Here is a 14,848-nt window from a genome sequence, read left to right as displayed (position 1 = left end):
GTGGTTGGTGAGTTAGAGGCAGACACATTGGTGCAACTAACCCCAATTTGAGAACAGAGCTGAGCAAATTATTTTCTGGAAAATACATACTTGACAATCTTTAAAAAACACAGATGAGTGTTTAGCAACATGTACCACTGTTTTGGATGTAGACAGAATCCTCAACGACTCTTTAACTGACTCTTTATGGATGAAAGAAATATGTTGTCTGCTGCACGATAAAAAAGATTGTTGACTCATTTCTCAAATTGCGACTAATTCAGGCCGCTGACAATTAAGTACATATTTATTTACTCTTTTTGTGAAACACAATCAAAATATGAATGCGTTATTCTGTGTGAAAATATAAAAGATCAGAAAGAGATATCAATATAGCAATGTAAAATTGAGGTATTCATTCTGGTTACCATGTTTATTTTTACTTTAACTCGGCAAACCTTTTTAGGTGCAGTGGACACAATATATTTTTTATTCAGATGGTTTGAAAACTCTCTGAAGTTTCTGGAAATACCTTCAGAACAGCGGCTAGTGTTGTTAAATGACCTTCTGTATTTTTAAAAGATCACCAGGTATATACTTTTAGGAAATCAAATGCTTCGCTCCGTGACTTAAATATATATCGTCAATACACACAAGGCATTAACTGGGCCTGCCATTTATCTAAATGACACTCAAACAATAACCATAAAACAAGGTATTGCCATAACACACACTACAGTGTGTGTGTGTGTGTGTGTGTGTGTGTGTGATGTCTTTGGGATCATTGTTTGAGGGCCAGTTGTTATGATTTTGATGTATACATGCTTCATGTAACAAGTCTTTTCTCATGTGACGCACTGCAGGTGGGGGATTTAAAATGTCAGCACTACAGCTTCTGCGTATACATTTGACCAACATGATGGGTACGACCCTGTCTCTGCAGGAATCTCTCCCTTATCCATGTCTCGGCTGCTCATCAATTATTTTTTGAGGGCCTGCCAAGATGGCTGAAACTAAATGATGAAACGGCTGTAAATAATGGAAATAAGACGAGCCGTGGCATATAACACTGCTATCCACCTCTGTCAGAGACTGTAATAATTAGTTTAGTGAATATTGTAACAGCCTTGACTTATGTCTAATTGTCACAGTCTCTGACACAGGTTTGGCTAATTGAAAAAAGAAGAACAAATCATTACATTGTGTGTCTTTTTCATTTAGTGGGAGTGCAGCACAAAGTAACCCCTTGCTGCTAATAACTTCAACCAAAATGGCTTCTTTAAAAGGATGCATTTGCCATCATTTGTGACATCAATTTCTTAAATGTCCTCTTTGTCCTACTTTAACACATTAAACCTCTTGTCTAACAAGCAAGCAGCCACAGTATGACAACATTAAATATACCTTAAATTAAAAAGTATTTCCCACTGGGAAAATAATCATTACCGTGTTCCATTTTACTTTTCAAAAAGTCAGTAGTCACTGACATTCCTGAAAACCTTGTGAAAACAGAAGAGTTGTCTGTGTATTTATGCTCTACTAGATGTCTTTAACATGCTTTTAGCCATCATAAACAAATATTGCAATTAAACATGTTAAAGTGTGATGTAGCCACTATCTCTTTGGCTTGACCTGTACATATTACTCAATAGATGACACAAGATAGATTTCACTCAGAGGCCCAAGGTAGCCAGTTTAATTTCCAATGGACAAAAGACTAATATCAATGAGAAACATATATAATCTCCATTAAAGGGATACTGATACAGGTATTCTCCGTCGGGCTGAAATTAATCTAAATTCCTCCTGTTCCAAGATACATATTTAACAAGTCAGTTAGTGCGAGGCAATGCTTTTTTAAAGAATAATGTATATATATATATATATATATATATATATATATATATATATATATTTTTTTTTTTGCTATTCTGCTATATAGCTGCTATTCATATATTTTTTGAAATTACCCAATTGTTAGTATTTATATCTGTGTGATGGACTATCTTAGAACTACTTACTCTGGTTTGAGAAACTCAAAATGAAATGTTTATTGGCATGTCCTGGCTTGTTGTGTCTCAGCTGTCCTGTCTGACAGTGTCAATAAAGTCTGTTCAAAACAGGCGTCTACTGTATGCTTGTTACCACACAAATCAAGTATATACAATATATTTTAAAGGAAACGTTTCACATCAACATTTCCCAAAATGTTACTGAAATGAACAATTTCAGTAATATCCATTGAAGTCACAATGGGATATTATTTTGCAGAGAGTTCCCATTACAAAAGAAGGGCAGCTTACAAACCCTTCACTGCCCATTTTGTGATAAAGCAAGCAATTTGTACTGGTTTAGACACAAATCCTCAAGTTGTTCTCACTGGACTCCCATTATGGATGAGAATATCGCAAGGAATCTTTTGAAAAGGTGTCGCTTTTTCTTATTAAGACATGCCCGAGGCTTTGCATATATCAGAAGAGATTCCACTTGGGTATCTGTGCCATTCAAGTGATGATTATTATGTAACACCTTCTATCTTGTGAGGACACTGGGAGGATTTAGACTGCACTTGTCCACTCTGTGTAGCAGTGGTCAGTAGCTTTAACAATATCCCCAAAAGTCCAATTTAGCCTTGAACCGAGTAAGAGCGGTGGACAGCACACTGGCAGGACTGTGTTTAATTTAAAATGTAATAGTCCAGTGATGGTTTGAAAAATCACGACGGTGAACACAGGACTCCCGTGGGAAGTCGAACAAGGTTGGAGTTGTGCAGCAGCTCAATTTAAGCTAGGACTCATAAATGCTCACATGCTCTATTTTAATTATTTTATTTCTCCTTTTATTTCCACCATTCTCTCACTGTGGATGCAGAGCGGCTGCTGAGTCAACGGGCATGACAACACAAGGTCTAAGTTGTTATGACAGTGGAAATCCTCCACTCCTATTTAACTATTGACACCAATCCCTGAGGGCCGGAATGAGCAAGAAACCAAAAGTTTACAATTCTGTTGTCTGATACACTACATTTGTTCCACCTTAAACACATTGCTGAGGCCAAAACAGCTTCAAAGGGTGTAAACCAGCCACAAGGAGTACTTCACAGAAACGATAGAGGCAATATAAAATATTCAACATATGCCTCTCTGTTGGCCAAGGTTTTGAGTAGTCTGATATCACACTATGCACAACAATAACATATTTTAATGGGATGTGGACCTTGTGCATCTTACTGCTGAAGGCTTTTAACTAAGACCACTCAAGTAGAAGAACAGCTTTGTCTTGAAATTAAATAGAGATAACTGGTATAAAACCAGTGTGAGACAAATTGTTTCTGGGGGGAGACTAATGTTGTCAGTGTAAACTGCAGAGAAATATGTATTACCAATTGTCATCTACTTTTGTGTTCTCTTTATCATCTCTACCAGACCACCTCAGTCAGACCCTGGACCGAAAGCAGGAGTCCAGAGTGGTCATGGGACAGGGGACAGGTTGGCCTCCCACGACACCCGACAGCAAGCTGCGCCTCAAGGAGAGCAGGGCCAGGGTCATGTGGCCAGGAGGAGTCTGCATGTGGATGTGGGAAGTAGCAGGACTGGGAGGTCCCCCTCTGTGTCCCCGGACCGAGGCAGTGTACCCACCTCCCCTTACTCTGTGCCACAAATTGCACCCATGCCCAGCAGCAAACTGTGCCCCGTCTGCAAAACCACCGATCTGATGGGCACTGGGGAAGACAAGCCTAACTTCAACACCTGCACACAGTGCTGCTCCATGGTGTGCACCCAGTGTGGCTTCAACCCCAACCCTCACCTCACAGAGGTAAGTGGTGCGATTTTATCAATACCAGTGTTGTACTTTCATGATAGGGACATTTTTCTATGTTCCCCAAGTTATGTAGTAGTTTCTGTAGTTTATTAAAAAAACAACTTAATACATATACACAGTCGACATGCTATGTATGGGAAGTCACCGCTGTCACTTTGCCCTGAATTAGAAACACCGTCAGAATATTAACATAGAAAACGAAATGATCTAAAGCACAAAATGGTAAAAAAGAAAAGCTGTTGTACAATAGATTGCACAAACAGATTCAGAATGAATTCAAGCATACGGTATTATAGACTGCCTAAAGGCTAAAGAGAAGAGAGGCAGTTGGGTTTGCTGTGTGAAGTTGACTTACCAAGCACATGGTTTTCTGAATGAAACGAATCATACAATGTAAATATTTTACAAACCTATCCACGGACAACCAGGATGTTCTTCAAAGGCCTTGTAATTGTGATCAGGCTTACAAATCCTTCTTCAGAATAGGATCAGCCGTCTTCATCCCTTCAGGTTTTATTTTGTAAACATTATTTCCCCAATGTGGAGCTACATATGGAATCATACATGCATATTGACGGCTGTTTAACTCTCGCATTTTTTTGTACAACAGCTTTACCTATTCATCGCAGCGTTTTTGTTTTTATTTTATGCAGCGTCTTCATAAAGCATATCAACAGGAATACAAAGTCTCTTACAGTGAGTGTACATTTGAAAATATTGATCAAAGTGGGTGATTCAGGTACTTCATTTTGGTTTACTTTGTCCTGTGGTAATTATTTCTCATTGACATGTGTGAGTAATGTCGTTGATGACTACTAGTGTTGTCAAGTTGACTCTCTGGCCTGCAGCCTGGATTGCACCAACTGAAACTTAGCGAGGATGTGAATTAGTTGCACAGCTGATTGAGAGCTGTGAACTTCCTAGTTCTGACCATTGTTCGCCTTGATTAATGAAGTGTTTAATGATTAATGGGCTCATGATCTTTCATCCCCAAAGACCTGCTTATCACGCAATTCTGTGCCCAGTAACATATTGGTCACTTTCTCTTAATGAATCATAGGCTCTTATCTTGAGCAAGTGCTACGTTTTTTTTACAGCTGATATTCATAGTAAATGCACACAACATTTGACCAAAGCTCTATCCATCCTTTGTGACAGGCTCTAGTGAACATCCAAATCATGCCCATGAGCCTCTCCTAAGTAAAGCTTTTTATAACACCGCACAACACCTCTCCCCATCATTCACAAGCATTCATGTGCATCTAAACAGTCATCATTGTTAACAGGTAGCTGAGAAAGCCTATTGCCTTCATCCTAAAATAAATCGCTTGCCTAATTTGAATTAGTCTATGCTTCGCTGTTACTGTGAGTCAAGTGTGGCTGTGTCATCTGTCAGAAAGTTTCACATCAACTCCAATGAGTCACGTTGCAAATTGCAGCCAAGATGCAATGTCAGTTAAGCTGGCCTGCAGAGCAACTGCAGGCTGAATGAATAGGATTCAGGGAGTAAATGTTTAGTTTTTTAAACTGTAGATGCATGCATGCAAATCTTAACTACGAGAGCATATTTGTGTGCAAAAGATGGAAAAGAGGAAGTAGTGGGAGATGGAAGGACTAGAAAGAAATGCGTGGACCAAAATGGAGACAGACAGAGAAGAATAGATCATGGCGGGAAGTGAAGGAGAGCATGGCAGTAAAGAGAACTGCGGAGGTGGATGTTATGGGTATTTTTTCAGAGAAACTCTGAGGGAAAGCGCTCAGCCTCTGGAGACCTGAAAATGTACCCCCCTAACCTATTTAGCATGGATTGGGCTTTTGCCTCACTGCAGCAAATCTAACACAGCCTTATCACTCATCAGCAAAATTGATCATGGCCATGTAGTTGCCAATCAAGGTGATGATAACAACCAAGACGATGATGTCTGGAATTGCGATTACAGTGATGCCGAGGACAGATATTGTTATGTTTGTTATGTCGTGGAGACAGACTTTTAGGATTTTCTAGGATTATACTTGTTTTTGTTTGTACATCTGGTGTTTTGATGGGAAAATGACTTGTGGCATTTCCTATTAAACAGCCTCTCATTTAATGCAGTTCCAGTATCGTCTCTTGATCACAACACAGGCTCAGTCCAGGTTCATGCCCCGCTTTGTCAGAGATGTTTCTGTTCATGAATAGTTTACAAAACTGTCCAGGATTATGAGTCAAAAGCTGATATTGAAGAGGCTTTCCTCTCAAATTTTGATAACCAAGGGCAATTCCATATTTGGATATTTTAGATTATGCCTATTCACCACAAAGTCCCAAATGGTATCTCTGGCCAAGCATCGAAAGTGTTTAAGTAAAGTAGTTTTTCATTTTTACATTCAGCAGGAAGCCGTTAATCCCTGTTCTTGTAAGATTGTTTGAGGAATGATAACAATTGTTGAAATGCAAGTCGGAGCTGTGTTTAACAACCTGGTGATTGGAATGCAATTCAGAGAGATGTAAACAGCAAGCAACAAATGCATGTTATGTGCCACAGTCTGTTACAGAGCTGTCAGTCAAGCTGAGACAACCAGGTTTATTTGGACGTTTTGGCTGAGAAGGTACACTCATATACATGAGCTTGCACCTATGTGTGCGCATAATAAAAAAAAATATTGTTTGAAAAAAAATAGTTCTGAAGGTGGTGTCCGACTAAAGACATCGTGATGAAAGAGAAAAAGGAGAAACAAGACAGTCCTAGAATAAGAGCTAAGAGAGATAGTGAAAGTACCCACCCACTCCCCTCCCCCCCACACACAGTGTTCTCCCACCATCATACAGGGGAACATCTGCTTTATAATTGGTACAATTTCTATTTATAGATCATACCCTCCTTCTGTCTGCATCGATGGCCGGGTCCTGAGAAGCCACAGCTGAGAGAAAGTGAGAGAGAGAGCTGTGTGTTAGCAGGGGAGAGAGAACGGGAGAGAAAAGCATCATCATAAATTAACCATAATAGTCAGAGTGTTCACGCTCTGCAACACTACATTGATTCAGCTCCAAGTGCCGCAATATAAAAATGCAAAATATAGAGATGAATAAAAAAATTATTCTTGGGCACTTTTGAAAACAAAACCTTTTCTATATGCAGTTTGGGGTGCTTCTCCACGATGGAGGCATCAGCATTGCCAAAACACTCTGGAGATGGATTTGAAACACTCTCTTGTTTTATACTTTTGTTTGAAAAGTGCCTTGGAACTGCTTCTTTTTGGTTTAACCAACAATCCCACACGTTGAAGAGCAGTTTTAACTAATGCTCCCACACAATCGGCTCTGCAGAGGCACTCTTTATATCTCCTCCTCCCCTATCAAAATATAGCAGGTAGGTAGCCACAGTTGGAAGTTGTACTAGATATATTTAGCAACCAAACTAGAAATGTGAAATCTATTTTAACTCCAAAATACAATATTTTGCACTTAAAAATGTCCGACAAAGATTACGTAAACTAATATTTTATAAGTATGGATACATTCATCCATAATGTGTTATATTAATTTGTAATTTAAAGCTGAACTGATTAATTATTTTCTAATAACAATGGTGTACATGACATGACGTCTTGCATACATGTTTCCCACAACAACTTTAAAGTGTTCAAGGTGCTGCTTTAAGGTTGTCCATTACGGCTACATTGAAAACTTTGAGTGCAGTCAAATATTTTTCTCCCATCACTCTTTTTGTAAAAGACGGTATTTAGCTGTGACGAGCAGCTACGATGAGTCACTCTGTTGGTCAGTCAGTTGGATACTTTAACCCCCTCCTCCCTGCACATACACAGCTGTAGGATACAGACTTATAGTGAGTTACCTTTAAGTTTCTCGCAGACAGACAGGAGTGTTTTTATAGCTGACTTGGACTTTAAAGTTGCCCAGGTCATAAGGCCAATGCCCAAAATTGATTTTCTCAAGCTGCTACAGTAACCTCAACCTGGGAGAACAAGCTGTCCTTAGTGGTGTGAGTGAAGATTCTTGTATTTTTTCAAAGAGTTCTTGAAGGCAACTTTATAGGTTGTGAGTGTCTCAGGTATATTATTGATCTTAGTTTGAACTTAGTTTGAACTTTAACTTCTGTTATTGAAGAAATTGTACTTGCTTGATTCTTGTTGTTCTGAGTTTGGACTCATGGTTTAATGCACTTATTGTAAGTCGCTTTGGATAAAAGCGTCAGCTAAATGACATGTAATGTAATGTAATGTAATGTAATGTACTGTTTGTCTTAAGAGTGAGAGCTCCTTCAGTTGTGTTATAGCATGCATTGTCTATATACGGGAACACATTTCTTTGCCAACATTATTCAAGGTCTGATTTTTCTAAGAGAGAGTCTACAAATATAGAGTAAAAAATAAATACAAATATATATATATATAAACTAAAATCATTTGGTCATATCATCGAAGGATAAGTCCAATATACTTCGAGGGAGCCAGAGACTGGATCCTAATCCCCTCGAATTAATTCAAATATTTAGCATCAAACATCTCTAATCTCCCTCTAACTTTCCATCATGTGGCTCAAGAGATTCAATGGCATTTATATTCGGCAAAGTGGGAGACAATAAGGTTGTTCTATGGATCTCTCAATAATATTGTCTTGAGCTTTACTTTTAGCTGGTATACAGTATGCGATGACTGTAGATAATCAGGATTTCAACAAAACAAAAAGTTTGAACGTTTTATATATCACCGATTTTTGGAAAAATATGTGGGGACAAAGTGAGCCGTCGTTTAATTCTTGGTTTCCCACCAACAACACTGTAGCATTCAGACTGCGTGTGTGCGTCATTTGCTGATTTAGCAACTGAGACTGTGGCACTTTAGAAAAAAATCAAAGCTGTTTCGCCTTATGATACAAAATATACATTATATATGAAATCATTATTAGATCATTATCATATAAGTCTAATCTAAATATGTTAGAGTTTGTATTAAATTGTTTGGTCATGTAAACTGTGACTGCATGCACATATTGTTAATTATTATTATTATTGACTTATATGGTGTTTATAGTATGATTGATACAAATTACATTGTGTATGTTTTTAATAAATGTCAATCCTATTTACTGTAAATCCTGAGACTTCTCACTGAACATGTACAGTGTGTCCGTAAATAAAAATACAGAAAATGTATGTAATGTTTTTATGTGACTTTTTGCACCAGCCATCGCAGACTGGGGCTTTAAGTGGACGAACCGTATGAACTGGGTCAGGTATCCAGCTGAGACACTACATGCTGTATGTTGCATTTACCAAAATATTTTGCAATGAGAAGTGCCAGACACTAAATCTAGGACACTGGTTTGATTATTAGCTGCATTTAGAGTCTCAGCTTGCTATAGTCAGTGCGTTGCTCTCCAGCAGGGAATAAGAGCAACCATCACATCTTTTCAATCTGTTTGAATTTAGATGGTCCAGATGTGTGTCTTTAGTCCATTTTCTTAGCGTTGTCACTGTAAAAGAATAAAACAGGAAAAACACATTGAATGCTCACTTCCTGCAACATAGTGACAATATGGTGAATTGTTACTTTGTATGCAACTCACAAGTTTACCAAACTTTGTATAGTCACATTGTTTGTGTGCAGCAGCATCAAAGTGATTTGTTTGTTTCTTTTTTATTCTGCCAGATTTTCAGATTGGGAACAAAATTTAGCATTTTATATTTAAAGTCTATATTATTCAGACATGCTTATTTCTTAACACCCACTTTTTACTTCTTACTGTCTTTATATTTCTACCAACAGTTAGGACTGTACTAAACGTTGTCCTTTGTTGTTATTTTGTTAAATATATATCCTCTAAAATGGGTAAAGAGAAACACAATTTATTGGAACTCAATAGAAAATGACCGTTATCTGTTTTTCTTAAATATGGCTCTTTTAAAGCTTTTGAATCTAATTTTAGTTTTTTTGTTTTTTTTGAGAGTTATGGTATTGGTCAACATTTGCGGAGGTGTGTTACCATTTTGTTGTCTATTATCTGATAATAGCTACTGTTAGGTTGTAGTGGATTTTATATATATTTGCACATGTAGATAAGAGAAGTTTATGTTTTAAATTAATACATAAAGAAAGATATGATAATTAATTTGGGATATTATGAGGAATATTCTGGAGGAATGTATTGTGAAACATAAGAGAGGATCACTGTTTTATTATTCTGTTTTAATGACAAATGTAATGATTAACTGTATGATGCATGGGAATGAATGAATGTTTTATTGTTTAGACAATAGTTAAAATGGATGCCGATTGAAACCTAATGTGTTGCTTTTATTCGGAAGGCAGGATAATAGGGTTTTATTGTGAAGGGGAACTTCCTGTCCTTGACCGGAAGAGTGAGCTTTGACCTCGCCTGTTTACTAATTGGCGTAGCGAACAGAATGGCGGCATCCTTTGAACTGACCAATGGAACTAACCTTTAGGTGTGAATTCATTTGCATGACCAGACTAACGACCGAGCATTTGTTCTGGAGACATGGTTCTACTGGTCTGGAGACTCGAGACAGCCCCGGTCTGTGGCTCCCTAGGAGCTGCACTCCGTCTGTGGAGAGTTCCTCCTTTCTGGCCCCACGATCGTGAACGCTACATGAGTATTATCTTTGCCATTAAATATTGTTAAACTTTAACTCGAATCCTGAATTTCCTGCGGCCATGGGACCCGGAGCTTTGAACACGAATCTTACACTACCCTTTACAGTAATGTATTGCTACAAGAACTAAACACAATGCATCTGGTCTTTGTCCAAATGACTAAACTAAACTAAAGTACAACAACACTAAATGCCGCCTTGAACCTTACGGCTGAGAAGAGTTTGACACAGTCTCAACAAAAATGTAACATTGAAAGCTTTTAAAAGGTATTAGCATGACTTTTGCAGAGATTAGTTTTGTATTGCATTACACTGCACAGGTGTTTATTGTGTCTATCTTATGTACTATATACCAATATATAATGTTATACACTACCTCTCTGCACTATTTCCAGCATCACCACTGCACGCGGTGCCTGACACTGCAACAATACCAGCACAGCATGAACAGACATGTATCCATTCACAAATCTACTAGTCTAACTTAATTTTTTATGAATGCAATTTCCTGCTTGCCAATGTTTAGGAGTAAAACAGATATTTTTTAATTGAGATTGTGTAGTGCAGAAAGAGACAAATTGACAGGGAGAGGGTGAGGGAGGAGGAGGAGGGGGGTGTTGAGGCTTTGGGAGGAATTTCAATGTTTTCTGGCCCAATTTGCAAGGAATTGATAAACCGCTGCATTCCAAGCATGCTGATCCCCAAACTGCAGTGCTCAGATGCTGCGCTTACTGCATGGTGATGCCGCATTGTGATCTCTGGGACAGAATTTCCTCCTTTGTCTGCATTCTTATTTAGTTGAAGTTTGATTCTGTCTCAGAGCGTGTTCTTAACTCAGCTTTCCTTGGGAATGATGGAGTGCATGATGTCTCACTCCTGTCTACTGGAAAAGAAAAAGGGGGTAACTCTGTGCATCTGTGTGATGTATGCAGCATGTGTGTGTGCGTGTGTGTGTGTGTGTGTGTGTGTGTGTGAAGATAGGTTCCCTTCTCCTTCTCTCCTCAGCAGTCAGTGTTTCTTCACACTTATCATTTTGGGGTCACAGGGATGTTATTCAGGTCAATGCTGCAAAAATTCTCAATTATTTAAAGACACAATTTGTGATGTACGTGTAACAACAGTTTTGCCCCTCCATCAAAAATCGGAACACAGGATTGGAATCTGCTTTCAATTTAAGTCATTGACGGGGTTTTTGTTGTACTACACAGAGTGACTCTCGACTACATCTGAGTTATAGATGTTTTCTGATGCCGCTTGTTCAGTTACATCTTTAAACACAGGTTTAACAAGTTTAAGCATTGTCTTTATTGTTGCTTTCGTAAAATGTAGCCTGTGTTCATTAGGTAAACACCCTCCTGAAAATGTCTTCTTGAAGACACGATTGTTGAGAAAAAAGAAAACGTGGGTGTCAGCCACATGACCTAAGAAATTAAGTGATCTAAAATATGATCTATTAAGAGTGAATTTCCTTGCTATGCCTGTAAGTTGTGTCTCAGTTTACAGCGATTAAGCGAATAATCTAAAAAATAATCAGCAGGACACTCCATAATAAAAATAATCATTAGTTTCAGCCCCAGACTAAAGGATATTTGTGGAGGACCCATGTGAGGAAGTGCTTTTGTTTGCCACATGTGATAGTTATAATGGATACCTTTGGTTTGGATTGTTAGTTGAACAAAAGAAGACATCTGAAGATGTCAGGTTTTAGGAAATTGTGATTGCAATTACATTTTTTACTTACTTTTTACAGTAGAAATATATGATTGACAGTAAAAATAATGAATAAATTGTGAAAATAATCTCCAAATGAATGAATTATTAAAAATAACTGTTTGTTAATATGATCAAGAATATGTATCAGATCTTACCCAAAGCATAACATTCAACGTGGAAATATTTGTGTGCGTGTGGTGCTAATAAGGATGCTCTGCTCTCATGATTTGATCCATATCCCAGTATCGCGCGGCCCTTGCTGCTAAAAGGTTCTATTTCTGGCAGCAAGTCGTTGTTCTGCATGAAGCCACGTTGCTCGAGCATCCTGTTGGCAGACGCTGAGTTCTCACAGAACTGTGGGCTCCGATCACATCTTATGACCTTTGACGTGCATCACACCATTGGACACACACACACAAACACACATATTTAGCAAGCTTATGCAGGAATTGGATCCATGTATGTAAGCAAAGTTGAATGAGAGCCATAAAAAATGTACACTTGTACTTGAGATGGAAACGGTGATGGAGAGGAGGAGAGTTATTCGAGAGATGCAGATTAGATGGAGAAATAAAGATGGGTAAAGGAGAACAAGATGGAGGGTTTCAACAGAGAGCTTATAGCGATGGAGGGCAGGAGACGGAGTGTGCAGTGTGCTTGTTTTTTGCTGATACAGATCAGATTTCATAAAGATCCACATGATTGCCTCATAACAAGGGGGACCCAGATAGGAATGAGATGGAGAGATGAGGCGGAGGCGAGCAGAGACACGTTGGAATTGACAAATAGCTGCCTGCCCTCCCAGCAGCTGCTTTCTTTGTTTTTCCAGTTTGTTTTCTCCTCAATGGGCTTAAAATATGATTATGCTAACTGTAATTTGGAGAGGAAAGGAATCAAGGACAATAATAATGATGGAAAGAGGAGTCCCCATGTGTTAATCCCTGATTGGATGAAGAGTCCAGTGTTGGATGGTGTTGTGTTGCTCCAGTGTTGCCTTATTTCACTGTCCACATTACTCTGACTGTCCCGAGACTTCACCTCTGTTCCCGGCTTCTCAGCTTCCCTGATTGACAGTAAAAACCACGGCCTCATCTCTCCTCATACTGAGGAGCCAGGCACAATGCAAAGCTGCTGCTGAGCCTTACTCTGCCTCTACTGACTGACTGACTAACTGAGAAATACTGCAAGGCAGGTGGAGTGATTATTAAACATTTAAAAACAGTAAAGTGACGTGTGAAGTGACAACTACTGTACTAGCTTGTATGAAACGTTTTAAGAGATTATATATTTAATGACGCTCCAGGCAGTCAATAACATTTTGCAATTAAACCTTATAAAGAAGTTACACATCAATAACAAATTACATGAGCACAGTCAGCATAAAATCCACAAACAATCACAAATACTACTCTAACAAATATATTTTGAGGACCTTTATTCACATTTATTGTAACTACTACTATTTGAGTAGTAGTATACAGTCGTTTGTCCAGTAAATGTGTGTTGGTTGTTGTTCAAATAGTGTTGTAGAATTTGATTGTACTTCATAGGCAATAGTTTTTTCGCAAATCTTACATGACACAGATCTTATTACAATAATATTATGCACATAAATTGTGGGATTCTCCGTAGTCCTTCATAGATAATGTGTATGTGCGTGTTGTTTGTGAGCTTGTTTGTGAATCAACATGCTGTGGCCACAGGCTTGCAGAGATTGATTACACAGCAGAAGTAAAGAGATCTTGCTGCATTTTCAGTCCTCGCTTCAGCAGCTCCCAGAGTTCTAAAATCTCTCAGCTGAAGCTGAACCAAAATCTTCATGAGTCCACCTTTCCAGTCTAAAAGTGAATTTTTACCCAAAGGTATAAAGTAAAAAGAGTGGGTCCAGGCCTCATCCTTTGAGCGCCAGACCTCCAACCTAGCCCCAATCTTCACACAACTTTTCTCTGACTGCATTTATAATGCATTACGGCATTATGTAATGACCGCAAATCCAAGACAGCTACAATGCTGTGGCAGCTGTCAAAGCACCAGGATGCCAATTATCATGTATGGCCATGTGTCATCACTAGGACCTCTTTCTGACTTTGACCTTCTTATGTGCCAATATGGAGCAGAAGATAAGAGAAAGAAAGCCGTAAAGGAAATGACAACAGCAGGAGGAACGAGATGAAAATGATGGGAAGATTTTAATGAGGAAGGGAAGTTGTGTAAAGAGTGGGAATGTAAGAGAAAGAAAAAAGGGAAGAGACACTTAGCAAAGATGCGAGGGAAGATACTAAATCAGTGCCAGTCATGATTTATTGAAAAAGTCAAAGAGTTCAACCCGTCTTTCACATTTATTTCCTACGCATTTGTTCATGGGTAAATTATGTTTATCAATAAATGTCCATGCAGGCACAGGATGCTTAAATCCATCATCAATGAGATATTTTACACCATTCACAATTATTCTTTCATTCAATCATTTTCTATACACAATGCTTGGCGATCCCAGCATGCATTGGACCAGGGGAAGGGAAAGCAGTGTGTTCATCACATACACAGACGACACACTCATGTTCACATTCACACCCAAAGGCAAGTCTGAGTTTTTATGTTATGTTACTTGAATCTAAGTGGACAGTGGAAAGAAAGTGGAGCATCCACTAGAAACCCAGGGGGATGCAGGGAGGAGATGCAAACAACTCAGTTACGGTATCTTTTTTAAGAATATC

General features: G+C 38.6%; 1 protein-coding gene across 1 annotated transcript in view; it reads left to right on the top strand.

Moving 5' to 3' along the window:
* Window positions 1-14,848, top strand: part of bsnb (bassoon (presynaptic cytomatrix protein) b) — a 54,025-nt gene that overhangs the window by 3,049 nt on the left and 36,128 nt on the right. Inside the window, exon 2 of the mRNA XM_034533305.1 lies at window positions 3,405-3,795. Coding sequence (XP_034389196.1) covers window positions 3,405-3,795 — 391 coding nt within the window. The remainder of the gene's footprint in view (window positions 1-3,404; window positions 3,796-14,848) is intronic.

Source organism: Cyclopterus lumpus, chromosome 5 (genome assembly GCF_009769545.1).
Source record: "Cyclopterus lumpus isolate fCycLum1 chromosome 5, fCycLum1.pri, whole genome shotgun sequence".
In the NCBI taxonomy this organism is placed as follows: domain Eukaryota; kingdom Metazoa; phylum Chordata; class Actinopteri; order Perciformes; family Cyclopteridae; genus Cyclopterus; species Cyclopterus lumpus.
The sequence above is the reverse complement of the archived record's forward strand: the minus strand, read 5'-3'. Positions and strand labels throughout refer to the sequence as shown.